Source organism: Pan paniscus, chromosome 17 (genome assembly GCF_029289425.2).
Source record: "Pan paniscus chromosome 17, NHGRI_mPanPan1-v2.0_pri, whole genome shotgun sequence".
NCBI lineage: Eukaryota > Metazoa > Chordata > Mammalia > Primates > Hominidae > Pan > Pan paniscus.
The window spans coordinates 34,858,739-34,875,903 of record NC_073266.2 but is presented as its reverse complement, the minus strand read 5'-3'; the positions used below and the strand labels follow the sequence as shown (position 1 = coordinate 34,875,903).

Below are 17,165 nucleotides of genomic sequence, written 5' to 3'. Positions count from 1 at the left end.
CCATCTCTTCAAACTGTGTTTTTTACCTTTTAGTATGCCTCGTAATTTTTTGAAAAGTGGGCTTGATGTACTGGGTGAAAGGAACTGTGGTAAATTGGCATTTAGTAATGTACTGGTAAGGTGTGTGTGAGGGAAAAGTGCTCTACAGTTCTATGATTAGTCTCAGCCTTTTGGTGAGCCTGTGCTCCTGGACTGTGAACTTCATCAGTGTTTCTCAGTTGTTTTAATTTTTTTCTCTTACGTGGGATAAGATGCCTGAAGGGGGCTGAGGTTGGGTATGTCCCTTCCCCCATGTGGAAGGCTAGAGGAAACTAGAGCTGAGTGTTTTCCTTCCCCCAGGTAGGTTCTAGGCTCTGATAAAACCCCAGCCAGCAAAAGGTTCTGGTAAAAATAGTTTCTGCTGCGTGCAGGCCTTGTGAATAAGAAGAGAAAGTGCTGGCATATGTCAAAGTAGTTATTTTTTCCTTCCCCTTTCTGGAAGCACAAGGAGATTTTTTTTCTCTGATATTCACTTTGAGGACCTGGTAGAGTTCCTGGAGGTGAAACTCACAAAAGTGTGAGCTGTCCCTGTGACTGGGTTTCCTTGGAGCTTTTAACTCTCAGAGTTGTCAATATCGAGCCTCCAACAATTCTTCAGTTACTGCTTACGTTTTCTTACCCTGTGCTGCTTCCTGCAGAGATTTCTACTTGTGTTTCTACTCCAGTAAGTTGTAAGTCTCTGTATCTGTCTGTTTTTCCAATTTTGGGAGAAGCAGTGTCCCCTGTGACCTCCTTTCTCTAAGAGATATACAAAGAGATGTTGATTTTTTAGTTTGTTAAGATTTTTACTTGCTAAGATGGAGTGGTGACTTCCGAGTTCCATTTAGCTTATAGTGGGAACTGCTTGTAACCCCCTTTTTACATATAAGGAAACTAAGGCACAAAGATGGGTAGTAATTTGCTTATGGCCCCTCAGTTAGTAAGGGGCACAGCCAGGATTTGGTGTTCTGGCTCAAGAGTCTGTGCTGTCAACCACTACATCGTTGAGAAAAGGCACCAAGCTGGGCTGGTGGGAGATGGAGGAATATATTTTCTTTTTCTTTTTAAGACAGAGTCTGCTCTGCCACCCAGGCTGGAGTGCAATGGCGTCATCTTGGCTCACTGCAATCTCTGCCTCCTGGGTTAAAGCGATTGTCCTGCCTCAGCCTCCCAAGTTCCTGGGATTACAGGAACCCACCACCACGCACAGCTAATTTTTGTAATTTTTTAGTAGAGACGGGTTTCACCATGTTGGTCAGGCTGGTCTTGAACTCCTTACCTCAGGTGATCCACCCGCCTCGGCCTCCCAGACTGCTGGGATTACAGGCGTGAGCCATTGCCCATGTCCAGGAATATATTTTCTTTAATGTCTACTAAATGTATACTTTCAAAAATTTTTCTAAAACACTTAATAAAGAAACATATGCCTAGGACATTAAAGCAATGATTACCGGCCCAGCGCGGTGGCTCACACCTGTAATCCCAGCCCTTTGGGAAGCCAAGGCGGGTGGATCACAAGGTCAAGATGATCGAAACCATCCTGGCCAACATGGTGAAACCCCGTCTCTCTTAAAAATACAAAAATTAGCTGGGCGTGATGGTGCGTGCCTGTAGTCCCAGCCACTCGGGAGGCTGAGTCAGGAGAATCGCTTGAACCCAGGAGGCGGAGGTTGCAGTGAGCCGAGATTGCACCACTGCACCCCAGCCTGGGCGACAGAGTGAGACTCCGTCTCAAAAAAAACACACACAAAAAACAAACAAAAAAAATGATTACTAAAACTTTTCAGAGTAAAAGAAAAAAGTCACTCCTAAACCTACCATTTGTACGTATTACATTTCAGTCCTTGTCCATCTGCATGAACACTATGCATGGATATTACATATTAAAGTTTTTCACCTAACATTGTATCATGGGAATTTCCCCATGTTTCTCCACCTTTTTAAATAAATGATATTTAATAGCTGTATAATAGTTTACCTTGGTGAGGTGCTATAAATTACAAAAGCATGCTATTATTGGTTATTTGATAATTAGTGTTTTTCTTTTACAATGATAAATAATGTTTCACAATTGTTTACCTTTCATTGAGTAATTTAACTCAAGCCCCAAGAGTGTGATTTTTGGGTCAATTGGTACGGACAGATGTGTAACTATTGCTAACTTTTGTCATATTTGTTTCCAGAATGATCGTACCAGTTTTCTGGGCTTCCAGCATTGCATAATTATATCAGGTTGGTGCAAAAGTAATTGAGGTTTTTGCCATATTATACACACACACACACTATATATATATATTACATATACAACATAGAATTTATTAATAAATATATATTAACTATATGTATATGATATATATACACACCTCTTAAAAGTATAGTGTCAATCAATAGTGAGAGGTTCTAAAACAGGACCATTTCCATAAAGTGATAAATTCCTCCTTTTCAGATTTTCAGTTTACGTTACATGTAGCCTTGATTATAGGAGGCATTCCATAGATTTTATTGAATGGATGGATAATGGAAGGATGGATAGGTGACATTCAAATGATTCTTCCTAATTAACACACTGAAAGTTAGTAGCAAAGTTGAGATGATACACTGATCTATAATTTAGAGTAGTTTCTCTTACCATAACTCCAGTTTTACTTTATTCAGCCAACATTTGCTGTATATTTAGTATGTGCAAATCACAATGCTGGAAGCTGGGGGGTACTACTAGCAATAAAACATGGTTCTACCCACCAAGAAACTCCCAGTTTGAGAAATTCACATGCCTCTCTCCATCAGATTCTCATTTACAAAATGAAATTATTGACCCCAAATTCTGTAATTTTATGAAATCCTACATTTCCCATTTATAGATACTAAGGCTCTAAAGTAGGTAAAGAGTAATCTGAAGGACTGGTGATTCAGGATAATGACAGGGAATATCTTCCTTTTCATTCATTCATTCATTCATTCATTCATTCATCATTCATTAAGCACACACTAAACACCAGACACTATTAAGTGTTGGGAATAGAAATAGAAATAAGGTAAGTTCTCGTCTCATAAAAAGTGCACAGTCTCAAATGGGAAGGTTTCTTATTTCTTTTGTTTTCAGAGGTATAGTTTGGCAACCCAAGAGTACTGCACACAGTATTTATATGTATGTAATATGCTTACAGTACTATTCAAACAAAACTCAAATGGAGTGGTGTCTAGTATTAAAGTACAGGAGAGAATCAACTAATATTGATTCAACTTCACCCTTTAAATACTCCCAAAACTTAGAGGAAAATATCATTGAATTTTGTAGATTTATCACGGGGAAAAATGCTTTTACCTTACTTCACAACATCAAGACAAAAGAGGATGCGTGCATGTGGACTTACCACTTCTCTTCTTCTACTTGCACTCCCACGGACTGGAACTTACTGGGTGCTTTATTCTCCCCTGTTTTGTCAGGTTCTTCAGCATCATCCACCTGGAGAAATCATCAAATAAATAGAGTTGTTCCATTTCAGTCATCTTGCTTGGAAAACAAACATCACATTTTATGAGAAAAATCTCTAATTACTGGAATGTTTTGTAATTTATAACCTCCTTGTTCAATATTTGTGTATTTTCTGAGCACCATCACTACCTTCACTGCACGCTCTTTGACTCTGTTGCTGTTAGTAAAATGCAATTTTATCCACTCTCAAGGTAGCTGATAAATGTTTATGATTCCTCCACAGATTTGCAAGTCTGTACTTAGACTTAAGTATCTTACTGTAAATACTATATTAGAAGGGAATCTACATGGAAATGTGTTCTTGGAAGTTTTTATTTTTCTAATAGAGTTTCCCTCTGTCGCCCGGGCTGGAGTGCTGTGGTGCGATCTCAGCTCACTACAACCTCCGCCTCCCGGGTTCAAGGGATTCTCCTGCCTCAGCCTCCCGAATAGCTGAGATTACAGGTGTGTGCCACCATGTCCGACTAATTTTTGTATTTTTAGTGGAGACAGGTTTTTGCCAAGTTGGCCAGTCTGGTCTCAAACTCCTGATCTCAAGTGTTCTGCCTGCCTGGGCCTCCCAAAGTGTTGAGATTACAGGCGTGAGCCACCACGCCCGGCCTGGAAGTTTTGAATTTGAAGATAACAACATACAAAATAAAGAGGAAAATTTATATATTGTAATTATAATTGTTGACATTGGGAGATTTAGATATTAACCTTATTAAGATGAACTATAGAGTGTCTTCATTTTTCTCCCCTTAAATAAAGAATTGACTTTGAATATCACTCCATAGTTTCTAAATAGCTATGTGTATATTACAGCTATATAGAAAATATACCATATAGAACTAATAACCTATGCAACAGATTAGCCCCAACCCAAATTTGAAGAAAATTTTAGAATTATTAGGTTTATTCCTTTTTCCTACTATGTGTTTAAGAAATGTTGTCTCTAAATATAAAGACAATTCAATGTAAGTTATATAAAATTAAAATACAGAAATATATAATGTAGAAAGAGAAAGTCTCCCAAGAATTGTTGTCAATTATTTGATGTATATTTGTCTATCTTCTTTTATATATATGTCTAAATATATATATTTAAATTTTTGTTTGTTTGTTTGTTTTTGAGATGGAGTCTCACTTTGTTACCCAGGCTGGAGTGCAGTGGCACGATCTCGGCTCACCGCAAGCTCCGCCTCCCAGGTTCACACCATTCTCCTGCCTCAGCCTCCCAAGTGTCTGGGACTACAGGTGCCCGCCACCACGCCTGGCTAATTTTTTATATTTTTAGTAGAGACGGGGTTTCACTGTGTTAGCCAGGATGGTCTCGATCTCCTGACCTTGTGATCCACCCGCCTCGGCCTCCCAAAGTGCTGGGATTACAGGCATGAGCCACCATGCCTGGCCTAAATGATTATTTTATTTTATTTTATTTTTGAGACAGAGTCTCACTCTGTCCCCCAGGCTAGAGTGCAGTGGCGCAATCTCAGCTCCTGCAACCTCCGCTTCCCGGGTTCAAGCAATTCTCCTGCCTCAGCCTCCCGAGTAGCTGAGATTACAGATGCGTGCCACCATGCCCAGCTAATTTTTGTATTTTTAGTAGAGATGGGATTTCACCATGTTGGTCAGGCTGGTCTCGAACTCCTGACCTCGTGATTTGAGCGCCTCGGCCTCCCAAATTGCTGAGATTACAGGCGTGAGCCACCACACCTGGCCAAAAATATTTATTGACTTCTTATGTTTCTATCTGTAAATTGTCTGTTCATATCCTTTACTAGTCTCCTCCCTAATTAGGCTGTTTTTTATTTTCTTAATCATAGGATCTCTTTATATTTTATGAACCTAAACTCTTTCTCTGTTACATATACTGCAAATGTTTTCTCTCAGTTTCTCATGTGTCTTTTAAACTTTGCCCTTCATTGGAGAGAATCTTAGGTAGTCACATCCAGCTTTTATGGTTTGGAAAGGCTTTTTCTCTGAGCATATTTTTAAAAGTCTTCTTGTATTTTCTTTTATGCTTTCATGTTATCTTTTTTTCATATTTAATTCTTAAATCCACCATCCTGAAATGTTTCTGTCAAAGATACATATCTAGAGATCTAATGTTACCCTCCTGTACTACCTCCCTTGGGTTATGAATGGATCTGGCTCCGTTTATTAACTAATTCGCCCTTTTTATTTGAGATGCCAGCTTTATCTGATACCAAACTTTACTCACATATATTTTCCCATACATTCTCATATAGGCATTCCCGTATACAGTCATGACACACATAGTGACATTTCTGTTAACGATAAAGCACATATACAATAGTGATCATAAGATTATAATGGAACTGTCCTGTGCAGAAGTACCATTCTGTATCTTTTGTACTGTATTTTTACTGTACCTTTTCTATGGTTAGATACACAAATACTTACCATTATGTTATAATGGCCTACAGTGTTCTGCATAGTCATATGCTGTACAGGTTTATAGCCTAGGAGCAATGGGCCATACTATATAGCCTAAGTGGGTAGTATGCTCTACCTCCTAGGTTTGTGTAAGTACCTTCTATGATGTTCACACAATGACGAAATCACCTAATAACACATTTTCCCAGGTGTATCCCTGTCATTAAGTGACATACATATAAAGACCTGTTTCTGGCCTATTGATCTGCTGGGCTTATTGACCTTCCGTCTCCTTTTTCCTAAATATAATTTTTTTTTTTTTTGAGATGGAGTTTCACTCTGTTGCCCAGGTTAGAGTGCAGTGGTACGATCTTGGCTCAGTGCAACCTCCACCTCCCGGGTTCAAGTGATTCTCCTGCCTCAGCCTCCCAAGTAGCTGGCATTATAGGTGTGTGCCACCATGCCTGGCTAATTTTTGTATTTTTAGTAGAGACGGGGTTTCGCTACATTGGCCAGGCTGGTCTTGAACTCCCAACCTCAGCTGATCTGCCCGCCTCAGCCTCTCAAAGTGCTGGTTGCATGTCTGGCCTTTCCTAATATAATTTTATAATCAATCTTGATATTTTCTATGGCAAGTCTCCTCCTGTAGTTCTTTTTTCAAAAAGTATAATGAGGCTAGGTGAGGTGGCTCATGCCTGTAATCCTAGCATTTTGGGAGGCCGAGGTGAGAGGATCGCTTGAGCCCAAGAGTTAAAAACCAGCCTGGGCAACATAGCAAGACCCTGTCTCTACAAAAAATAAGAAAAAAAATAGCTGGGCATAGTGGCATGCGCCTGTACTCCCAGCTACTCAGGAGGCTGAAGGAGGATTGCTTGAGCCTGAGAGGTGGAGGCTGCAGTGAGCCATGATCATGCCACTGCACTCCAGCCTGAGTGACAGAGCAAGACAGTGTCTCAAAAAAAAAAAAAAAAAAAAAAGGTAATTTAAAAACAGAACAAAACAAAAATCTCTAGGTTATTTTGGAGTATTAACTTCTAAGTAAACTTTAACATCATATTGTCAAGCTCGTCCTGTTAGCCTCCACCAAGTGATAAAAATCATATTGGAATTTTTATTGGAATTTCTTTAAATATTTGTATTAATTTTCAAGAAATTGTTGTCTTTTTACTATGTAGTATTCCTGTGTAGGAATAGTAAATAATTTTCCATTTATTACAGTATTATATTTTATTTATTTATTTGCTGGACGAGATCTTGCTATGTTGCCCAGGCTACAGTACAGTGGCTATTCACAAAGTCGATCCCATTAGTGATCAGCACGGCAATTTTGACCTGCTCCTTTTCTGACCTGAGCCAGTTCACCCCTCCTTAGGCAAACTGATGGTCCCCTGCCCCTGGCAGGTCACCATACTGATGCTGAACTTACTGTGGACACCCCATCACTATAGTGCACTACAGCCCAAGACTCCTGGGCTCATGTGATCCTCCTGCCTAAGCCCCCTGAGTAGTTGAGACACAGGTGTGCATGACCATGCATGGAGGTTATTTACTTATTTATTTATTTTCAGACGGAGTCTTGGGACTCTCACTCTGTCGCCCAGGCTGGAGTGCAGTGGCGTGATTTCGGCTCACTGCAACCTCCGCCTCCCGGGTTCAAGCGATTCTCCCTGCCTGAGTCTCCCGAGTAGCTGCGACTACAGGTGCGCTCAACCACGCCCGGCTCTTTTTTTTTTCTTTTATTTTTTCTTTCTTTTTTTTTTTTTTTTTTGACAGAGTCTTGCTCTGTCGCCAGGCTGGAGTGCAGTGGCGCAGTCTCGGCCCACTGCAACCTCCGCCTCGGGGGTTCAAGCAATTCTCCTGCCTCAGCCTCCCGAGACGCTGGGACGACAGGCGCGCACCACCACGCCCAGCTAATTTTTGTATTTTTTAGTAGAGACTGGGTTTCATCATGTTGGCCAGGATGGTCTGGATCTCTTGACCTCGTGATCCGCCTGCCTCGGCCTCCCAAAGTGCTGGGATTACAGGCGTGAGCCAATGTTCCCGGCCGCCTGTAGGTCTTATATTTTATGTAAGGTAAGTTTTTATATTGTTTTCAAATAGGAGTTACATATTATTTCTGAAGCTCAATTGTGTTGTTTTATAGTTTTTGTTACTATTGTGAATGGGTTATTTTTGTACCTTTATATTTTGTGTATTGATAATATATAGATAAGTTATTGATTCCTCTGTATTTATATTATATTCTTTCACGTTGCTGAATTCTAATGGATTTTCAGTGGTTTCTTCTAGGTTTTTTTTTTTTTTTTTTTTTTTTTGAGACGGAGTTTTGCTCTTGTTGCCCAGGCTGGAGTGCAATGGCGCGATCTCGGTTCACCGCAACCTACCCCTCCGGGATTCAAGCGATTCTCCCACATCAGCCTCCCGGTTTCCGCTAGAATTTTAAAGGTGGACATGTATATTATCTACGAATAAAAGCAATTTTGCTTTGTTTTGAAATATTTACAGTTCATTTCTTGCTTTGTGTCTTGGCCAGTAAAGGCAAACAACACTGAATAAGCCTAAGAAAATATTCATCCTTACTTGACTTCTGACTCTGGAATATCTCTAGCATTTCGTCTTTAAGCAGAAGTTTAGTTTGGTTTCTTTTATTTATTTGTTTGTTTGTTTCTGAGACAGAGTCTCACTCTGTTGCCCAGGCTGGAGTGCAGTGGCGCAATCTAAGCTCACTAAGCAACCTCCACCCCCCAGGTTCAAGTGATTCTCCTGCCTTAGCCTCCCGAGTAGCTGGGACTACAGGCATGTGCCATCATGCCTGGCTAATTTTTGTATTTTTAGTAGAGACGGGATTTTGCCATGCTGGCCAGGCTGGTCTCAAACTCCTGATCTCAAGTGATCCACCCACTTCAGCCTCCCAAAGTACTGGGATTACAGGTGTGAGCCACTACACCTGGCCTTTAGTTTGGTTTCTTATAAATGCTTTTTATCATGTTGATACTTGGAATGGCTTCTGATTTTTACCAAATGCAATACTTTTTACTATCTATCTGATACCATATTTTTCCCCCCAAAGGCTAAAATAACTTTGGATTTCTGTGACATACACTACTTGGTAATAGTATATTATTTTAATTTCATTTTTCTTACTTCAGACAGGAAATATGCTGACATTATAATAAGATGTGAGGGAGGCACATCTTAAACTTTTGTGTGAAGACCCAATCATCATGCTGAGGAATCACAAAAAGATCAGTAAAGGTATATCATTTTTAAAAATATATATACACTTTGATTAATTCTCAAATTTGGTAAGAATTTTTACATGTATTTTTGTAAGCATGTTATTCTATAATTATTTTTTCTTGTGTTCTTTCAAATTTAGGTATTAGAGTTATGCTTATTTGATTAAAATATATTAAGAATCTTGGCGCAGTGGTTCACACCTGTAATCCCAGCACTTTGGGAAGCCGAGACGGGCAGATCACCTGAGGTCAGGAGTTTGAGACCAGCCTAGCCAACATGGTGAAACCCCGTCTCTACTAAAAATACAAAAATTAGCCGGGCGTGGTAGCGCGTGGATGTAGTCCCAGCTACTCAGGAGACTGAGGCAGGAGAATTGCTTGAACCAAGGAGATGGAAGTTACAGTGAGCCTAGATCACACCACCGCACTCCAGCCTGGGTGACAAGAGCAAAACTCCATCTCAAAAAAAAAAAAAGAATCTTGATCTTTTCTTGTAATATTAGATGCTTTAAATAACACAGGAATTATTTGCTTCATGAATGTTGAGAAAACCTTTCCTGTTAAAATGATCCAAGTCCGTAACATTTGTGAAAGGTTTTTTTTTCTTTACTTTTTTTGCACCGTATTCTATGGTTATAAGATTTCTTCCTCCAGGTTTTTATTTTATTTGTTTATTTATTTTTTAGAGAGAGGGTTTCTGTCATCCAAGCTGGAGTGCTGTGGCAAAATCATGGCTTACTGCCACTGTGACCTCCTGGTCTCAAGTGATCCTCCCGCCTCAGCCTCCCAAGTAGCTGGCACTCAGGTATGTGCCAGCACACACGACTAATTTTTTCTACTTTTTGTAGAGACAAGGTCTCGTTATGTTGCTTAAGCTGGTCTTGAATTCCCTGGCTCAAGCCATCTACCCACCTTAGCTTCCCAAAGTGCTGGGATTACAGGCGTGAGCCACTGAGCCTGACCTCTTTCCCCAGATTTAATACTCCCTCTTGCATCGGTATTAGTAATATACATGAGTGTCTATATTATTTTGACTTTAAAATTTGCCAACATTAAGCTGTCACAAGAATCTTTTATAGTTTTTCAAAAGGTCATATACTATTCTCATTCCTGATATTGTTGATTTCTATTTTCCCTCTCTCAATCAGACTTGTCTATTTATTTAGTATTTTCAAATAACCAATTTTGGTTTATCAATTCCACTTTACTTGTTATTGCCATTGCTCTGTTTTGTTTTCTAATGCATTTATCTATACTTTCATCATTAGTAATTCCTTCTTTTGAATCTGTTGTTCTTTTTCTAGCTTTGTAAATTGAGTGTTTACTTTATATTGTAATATTTCTTCCTTAATTATGAAAGAACATAGGGCTAGAACTTTTTCTTAGGTCATAACTATGGCCACAGCCCATAGTGGTGATTTATAGGATTCCTGCTGTCATTTATTTCAAAATAATCTTGAATTCCTTCCGTAATCCAAATGTTATTTAGATGTTTTAACATTTTCAAATGGTTAGATTTTGTTATCTGTTTAGCGTTAATTTCTAATTTTAATGCATCATGGTTGGCAAACATGACTGATTATTTCTTCTTTTTGGAATTCATTAAAATGATCTCCGTAAGGTTCATTAGTTTTGACTGGAGAGAGGTCCCTCCAAAAATCTCTTTCCAAATAAACACTGATGCTGACTTCGAGGACATCAAAATAAAGTCTTCAAGGCTTAAATGTTTTGAAACTATCTCCTTAGTGTTCCTTTACTATTTTAAGTCAATAAATTATGAATCCAAGATAATGTGCCTCTTTATTTTATTTTATTTATTTATTTTGAGACGGAGTCTGGCTCTGTCGCCCAGGCTGGAGTGCAGTGGCACAATCTTGGCTCACTGCAAGCTCCACCTCCCGGGTTCACGCCATTCTCCTGCCTCAGCCTCCCGAGTAGCTGGGACTACAGGTGCCCGCCACCACGCCTGGCTAATTTTTTGTATCTTTAGTAGAGATGGGGTTTCACCATGTTAGCCAGGATGGTTTCAATCTCCTGACCTCGTGATCCGCCCACCTAGGCCTCCCAAAGTGCTGGGATTACAGGCGTGAGCCACTACGCCCGGCCTTTTTATTTTCTTGAGACGGCGTTTCACTCTTGTTGCCCAGGCTGGAGTGCAATGGCACAATCTCGGCTCACTGCAACCTCTGTCTCCCAGGTTCAAGTGATTCTTCTGCCTCAGCCTCCTAAGTAGGTGAGATTACAGGCATGCACCACCACACCCAGCTAATTTTTTTATTTAGTAGAGATGGGGTTTCACCATGTTGGCCAGGTTGGTCTCAAACTCCTCACCTCAGGTGATCCACCCACCTCGGCCTCCCAAAGTGCTGGGATTACAGGGGTGCGCCACCGTGCCTGGCCCTTCAGCTCCTTTCAACAGCCCATGCACCAGCTGCTCTGCACCACTCTGAAGTCCCAGCACCACCTGACCCTGCCACCTCACAGTCTGAGCACAGGCTACCCCAGGCCTTTCTTCTGAGCTCCTAAACTTCTGGTAACCCCACCTTTTCCTTCTTGTTCCTTTCATTGCTCTCTCAGTCTTCCCATACCTGTGTAACCAATTTTGTGTATTAAACTGTCTCTGTTTAAGAAGTGAGCCTGGTCTGTGTTTTCCTGGATGAGATTTTAACCAATTCCATATGACTACACTTTTGTAAATTAAAAACGCTTAGGATGTCAGCCAAAGTAGGATGTTGTGTCTTCCACTATGCGGTGGTATAAAACTATCCAATGAAATTTGTTCAGAAGACACATGGTAGTTATTTCCCTGAAGAAGCACGATACTCAATGCATGAAAAAGAGGAGACAGAAAAGAAGCAGGGTTCATCAGAACAAGAATGGAGAACATTGTTCTCTGCCTGGTCCAAGCCTCATCCCCACTGGTCCTAGAACCGCCAGCTCATTTGCATCAAGTATTAGCATCTTCTAAGCTTTAGTCATTGTATATAAATTTATCTCTGTGATTTTTTACTCTTAGCTCCAAATATTGGCAAATGGCCCCTTTTATGTATTGTATCTAGGGTAATCTACTTAAATTTAAAAAGTGGCTTTCAAAATTGTAAAAGAAGTTGCAGGATATGAGATCTCTGTCCAAAAAAACAATAATTGAGAAAGTCCATGGCATATTTAGTTCAGCATATTTAGCTAATTATAATTTTAAAGGACAATATTAATTATAACAACTAAATCTAATAATTGTTGAACACTTATGCCTGGCACTGTGCTTATGGCCTTACATATATTTTATCAATTAATTTTTACCATACCCAAAATGTACCATATGAAATAAGGACTATTATTATTCTCATTTTCCAGATGAAGAATCTGAGATACAGAAATATTAAGTAATTGATCTAAGTTCACAGAGGTTATAAAGTAAGTAGTTGTAGTATTAGCTATTGGGTATGAATTAAATGTAAAGTTTTGGTAAAGGATTGGAAACTCTGGCCCTAAGAGAGAAAGCATGGAAGGAAGTCCAAGATCCTAGTGTGACATATTTTGGGAACTTGCATTTAAATTTGATTTCTGTATAACGAAATTCAATGAATAGTTTGCGTCTTTAATTTTTTTTTTTTTTTTTTGAGATGGAGTCTTACTGTGTCGCCAGGCTGGAGTGCAGTGGCACAACCTTGGCTCACTGCAACCTCTGCCTCCTGGGTTCAAGTGATTCTCCTGCCTCAGCCTCCCAAGTAGCTGGGACTACAGGCGTGTGCCACCACACCCAGCTAATTTTTGTATTTTTAGTAGAGATGGGGTTTCACCATGTTGGCCAGGATGGTGTCGATCTCTTGACCTCGTGATCTGCCCACCTCAGCCTCCCAAAGCGCTGGGATTACAGGCCTGAGCCACCGCACCCGGCCATTTTTTTTTCTTATTATTCTCCATCAAAGAAGTCGTATAATGTGATCATGTTAGACACTAGGTACAATCTTGGCTCTGTCAACAAAAAGCAGGTGACCTTGGGCAAGTTTTCCAACCTCTCTGTGCTCTCATCTGTAGGGCAGAGATGATCCTAACACCTACGCCATAAGGTCGTTGGATGAGTTAAATGAGAGTCACATAAAGTACTCAGTACTTTGCTATAATTTATATAGCAGTGTACAATGATTTGAGGAAGAATGAGAACAATTTTTTTATTCACTAAAATATCCAACTATTTAAGACATGAGATAATGTCTCAAGTAAAAACTTTTCTCCCCAATGTTATATGTGGATTTAAGTCTAGTTCCATCCTACTGGGTGAAAATAATAATAATTATTATTATTCTGAAACTGTTTTAAAAAATCTAGCTCCCTGTGGAGGTTATAGTTTGGTGGGTGCATCATCACCACTAAACACACACAATACAGTGATGGTCACACAACAATGTGAATGTCCTTAGTGCCACTGAACTGTACGTGTAAAAATAGTTAAAACGGTCTTTTTTTTTGAGATGGAGTTTTGCTCTTGTTGCCCCGACTTGTGTGCAATGTCATGATCTCGGCTCACCGCAACCTCCATCTATCGGGTTCAAGGGATTCTCCTGCCTCAGTCTCCCAAGTAGCTGGGATCACAGGCATGCGCCACCACGCCCAGCTAATTTTGTATTTTTAGTAAAGACGGAGTTTCTCCATGTTGGTCAGGCTAGTCTCGAACTCCCGACCTCAGGTGACCCACCCGCCTTGGCCTCCCAAAGTGCTGGGATTACAGGCATGAGCTACTGTGCCTGGCCACGCCTGGCTTTTAAATTAGCCTTAGAGTGGGTTCAATGTGGATGGATTTATTCAACAGCAAATTGAGAAGTTATTATTCAAAGGGTACCCGCAGACTGATATAGCACAGCAAAAATGGAGAGAGAGGATGATTTTTCTTCTTTGATAGAAGAACATTTTTAGCAGGGTAACCCAAGCTAAACAGATGTAAAAGAAACAAGGTGGAATCAGTTTGATCTTATCTTTGAAAAGCAGAAAAACAGTGAACTGAACTGAGAAGCCTACTGAGTTTTCTACCATTTTCATGAAATGCTTGATTAGGCTGAAACTAGTGCACATTCTTTCCTCATGATGCTGTGATGTGTGTTACTGCTTTCCACACTGTCAGTCACTTTGGTCTTGCTCGCCTTCACTCCCACATCTATGGGAAGTGATTCACATTTTTGTTCTCATATGGTCATTCAATAGTGTTGAACATACTGTTATGTGGCTCGATGACCCCGGCTATTCCTGCAAGTTCACTCTCTTTTCTAAAAATAGAAATGTGTGTTAGGAATTAAAAGCACCTCATGTTTGATTGTGTTCATGTTCTTTGAATTATCCTGCAGTTTGAGTCACACATTCAATTTAGAGAACAAAAATAATAGCTGCTAATAATGTCTACAAAGAAAATACTTTCAGAAACCCTGATTTGAGCCAGACGTCCAAAGTCAAACCTCCGGGTGGACATTCCCCTCAGGTGAACCATCTGAAAAGACCAGTCAGTGGAGTGGGGGATGCTCCAGGCACCAGCAATGGCGCAACTGTCTCTTCCACCAAAAGGCACAAGTCCCTTTTTCAGTGCGCGAAATGTAGTTTTGCCACAGACTCGGGGCTCGAATTTCAGAGCCACATACCTAAGCACCAGGTGGACAGCTCCACAGCCCAATGTCTCCTCTGTGGTTTGTGCTACACCTCTGCCAGCTCCCTCAGCCGCCACCTCTTCATTGTCCACAAGGTGAGAGACCAGGAGGAGGAGGAGGAAGAGGAGGCGGCGGCAGCGGAGATGGCAGTGGAGGTGGCAGAGCCAGAGGAGGGCTCCGGGGAGGAGGTGCCCATGGAGACTAGAGAGAATGGACTGGAAGAATGTGCCGGTGAGCCTTTGTCGGCTGACCCAGAGGCGAGGAGATTGCTGGGCCCGGCCCCTGAGGACGACGGTGGCCACAATGATCACAGTCAACCACAGGCCTCTCAGGACCAGGACAGCCACGCACCATCCCCTCAAGTGTGACCGGAGACTTTGCAGTGTGCATGGTCAGGGGTGGTGCCGAAGCGTCTTCCACCTGCTGTGCGGACCGTGGAAAATAAAAGGCTCTGCCCCCGGGGTGAGTGTGGCCGGTTGTACCCTGCAGTAGCGTCTGCCCTGAGCTGCCAGTGCTGGGTATCCCCCAGCCCCAGGAAATGTGGGGTCGGCCGGGACCCTCACAGCTCTGAATTTGCTTCTGTTATTTACGGCTTTTTGCTGCTTCTTGGTACCCCATCTCCTGTCTGTGTCCTTCCAACCCCAGGCTGCTTATGTGGCCCAACCCCAATGCTGTCAACTAGGCTTGAACCCCACAGCGGCTGTGCTCTTCTGGGAGGTTCCCGCTTGCTGCCTTCAGCCAGGGCGCTCCTCAGAGCCCTGTTTTCCTGCAGACACCAGCTCTCCTTCCTGCCTTTAGATCCTGAGAAGGAGGGAAATGAGGGGTGCTGACACAGTCCCTCTGGGAGAGCTCTGCCTAGTCTGGTTTGGTGAGGGCCCTTGATCACCTTGCCCCTCCTCCCTGTCTTCTCTGATTCTTTTCCCTCAAAATAGTCCTGAGAACTAATTGTCACACCGGCTTATCATGTCTCTGTGGGTGGGGTGGGAGAAACCTCTGCTGCACACCTCTGTTTGGAACCTGGGCAGAGCAGGAAGTAAGGCAAAGGCAGGCAGGCACCAAGAACTAGACCCCTTGAGAAGGCGCTGTGGGTGGGTCTTTGTTCTGCTGTTCTGCCTTTCCTGACAGGTGGGGTTGGGGCACACAGACATTGGAATATTTGTACTGCTCTCGTGCCATTTGAGAGGCTGCTGCCCCAGGCAGGCCAGCCCCTACTCCTCTTGGCTACACTCATGTTGCTCAGACTATATTTCAAATAAAAAATCTTCTCACCATGAAAAAAAAAAAGAAAAGAAAAGAAAATACTTTCATAATCTTGGTCACATTTAACAGTATACGGAGTCCACAGCCAATCACTTGAAAATCTGGTCCTATGCATAGATCTATGATTCCAAGCGGCAAGAAACCAAATCTTCCGGGGAAACAAAAAGTGTTACATTCCGTAGTTTTAAGTTCCTATTTCAAAGGATAGAAAGGGAGGCTGTTACCTGTATCCCGATAGACAGGCATCGATTTTTCTTAAAGTGGTCCTTCTTCCTGTCCTCCGTGGTGACAGTGGCTATGGTAGTCGTGGTGGTGACGGTGGCAGTGTTATTGCCCATGTGTTGACTGGCAGGGCCATGGATCTGGGCGTTTGCAGCTTCGATGGCGGCTGTCAGAGCCTTCATACTGTCCAGGCTCTCGGTGGAGTTGCTGAGTCCAGACTGGCTGATAATATCTCCTCGCTGGCCCTGTCCGTCCATGTAGGCATCCTGGGCTGACTCTGTGCTACTCTGGGCTGTGATAGAAATGAAAGGTTTCGTGGTAGTTCTGGGTGGGACTGGAGGTGGTGTCTTCTTATATGTTGTAATGCAAGATGACACTGGAAGACAGTGAAAACAAAGACACTGTGATTTCTGCGTGGGTTTTAATTTCTGATATTGTAACTGACAGCCATTGGAAATTACGGCACATGAAACACACTGAGACATTTAACAGGAAAACAAGTTCCATTGACAGGCTGAGACCCCTGCTCTCCGGAGGTGGTTTGGGTCTCCTCTGAGGTGACACCTCCACAAAACTGAGGGAGAAAAACACCGGGAAATATCAATCTCTGAAATGGAAGTTTCTAAAATGGAAATTAATATGAATCAACATAAACTAGACACGATTAGCCCTCTGTCGAAACCTTCCCAGCCAACAAATTGTATAGGCACATAGAGAAGGTGAGGGGAGTTTCTGTCTTCAGGGAAAAAACTAAATATAGCTAATATTAAACAGAGTAACTCATTAGAAGAGATTTTAGTGGTTGATAATAAACATGGAAAAAGAAAAAAGGAAGGCAAAGAGGTTGTGAGGATGCGTGTTCTGATCCTAATAACAAGGACGAGGTGTCTGGGGGAGAAGGGTACACACGCCATCGTA

General features: G+C 41.7%; 1 protein-coding gene and 1 non-coding gene across 30 annotated transcripts in view; both read right to left on the bottom strand.

Moving 5' to 3' along the window:
• The window catches only part of DLGAP1 (DLG associated protein 1), a 961,850-nt gene that overhangs the window by 68,955 nt on the left and 875,730 nt on the right, over window positions 1-17,165 (bottom strand). For 22 of the 29 annotated variants that reach the window (XM_034943985.2, XM_034943988.2, XM_034943990.2 and 19 more), the window contains 2 exons: window positions 16,250-16,623; window positions 3,393-3,484 (listed from right to left, as the gene is read on the bottom strand). In XM_034943985.2, coding sequence (XP_034799876.1) covers window positions 3,393-3,484; window positions 16,250-16,623 — 466 coding nt within the window. The remainder of the gene's footprint in view (window positions 1-3,392; window positions 3,485-16,249; window positions 16,624-17,165) is intronic. The other 7 variants (XM_034943989.2, XM_034943991.2, XM_034943993.2 and 4 more) reach the window with 1 other exon arrangement.
• LOC112437817 (small nucleolar RNA U13) lies at window positions 9,037-9,140 on the bottom strand. Its single transcript, XR_003026328.1, has one exon. It is a non-coding gene; the product is annotated as a small nucleolar RNA U13 (small nucleolar RNA).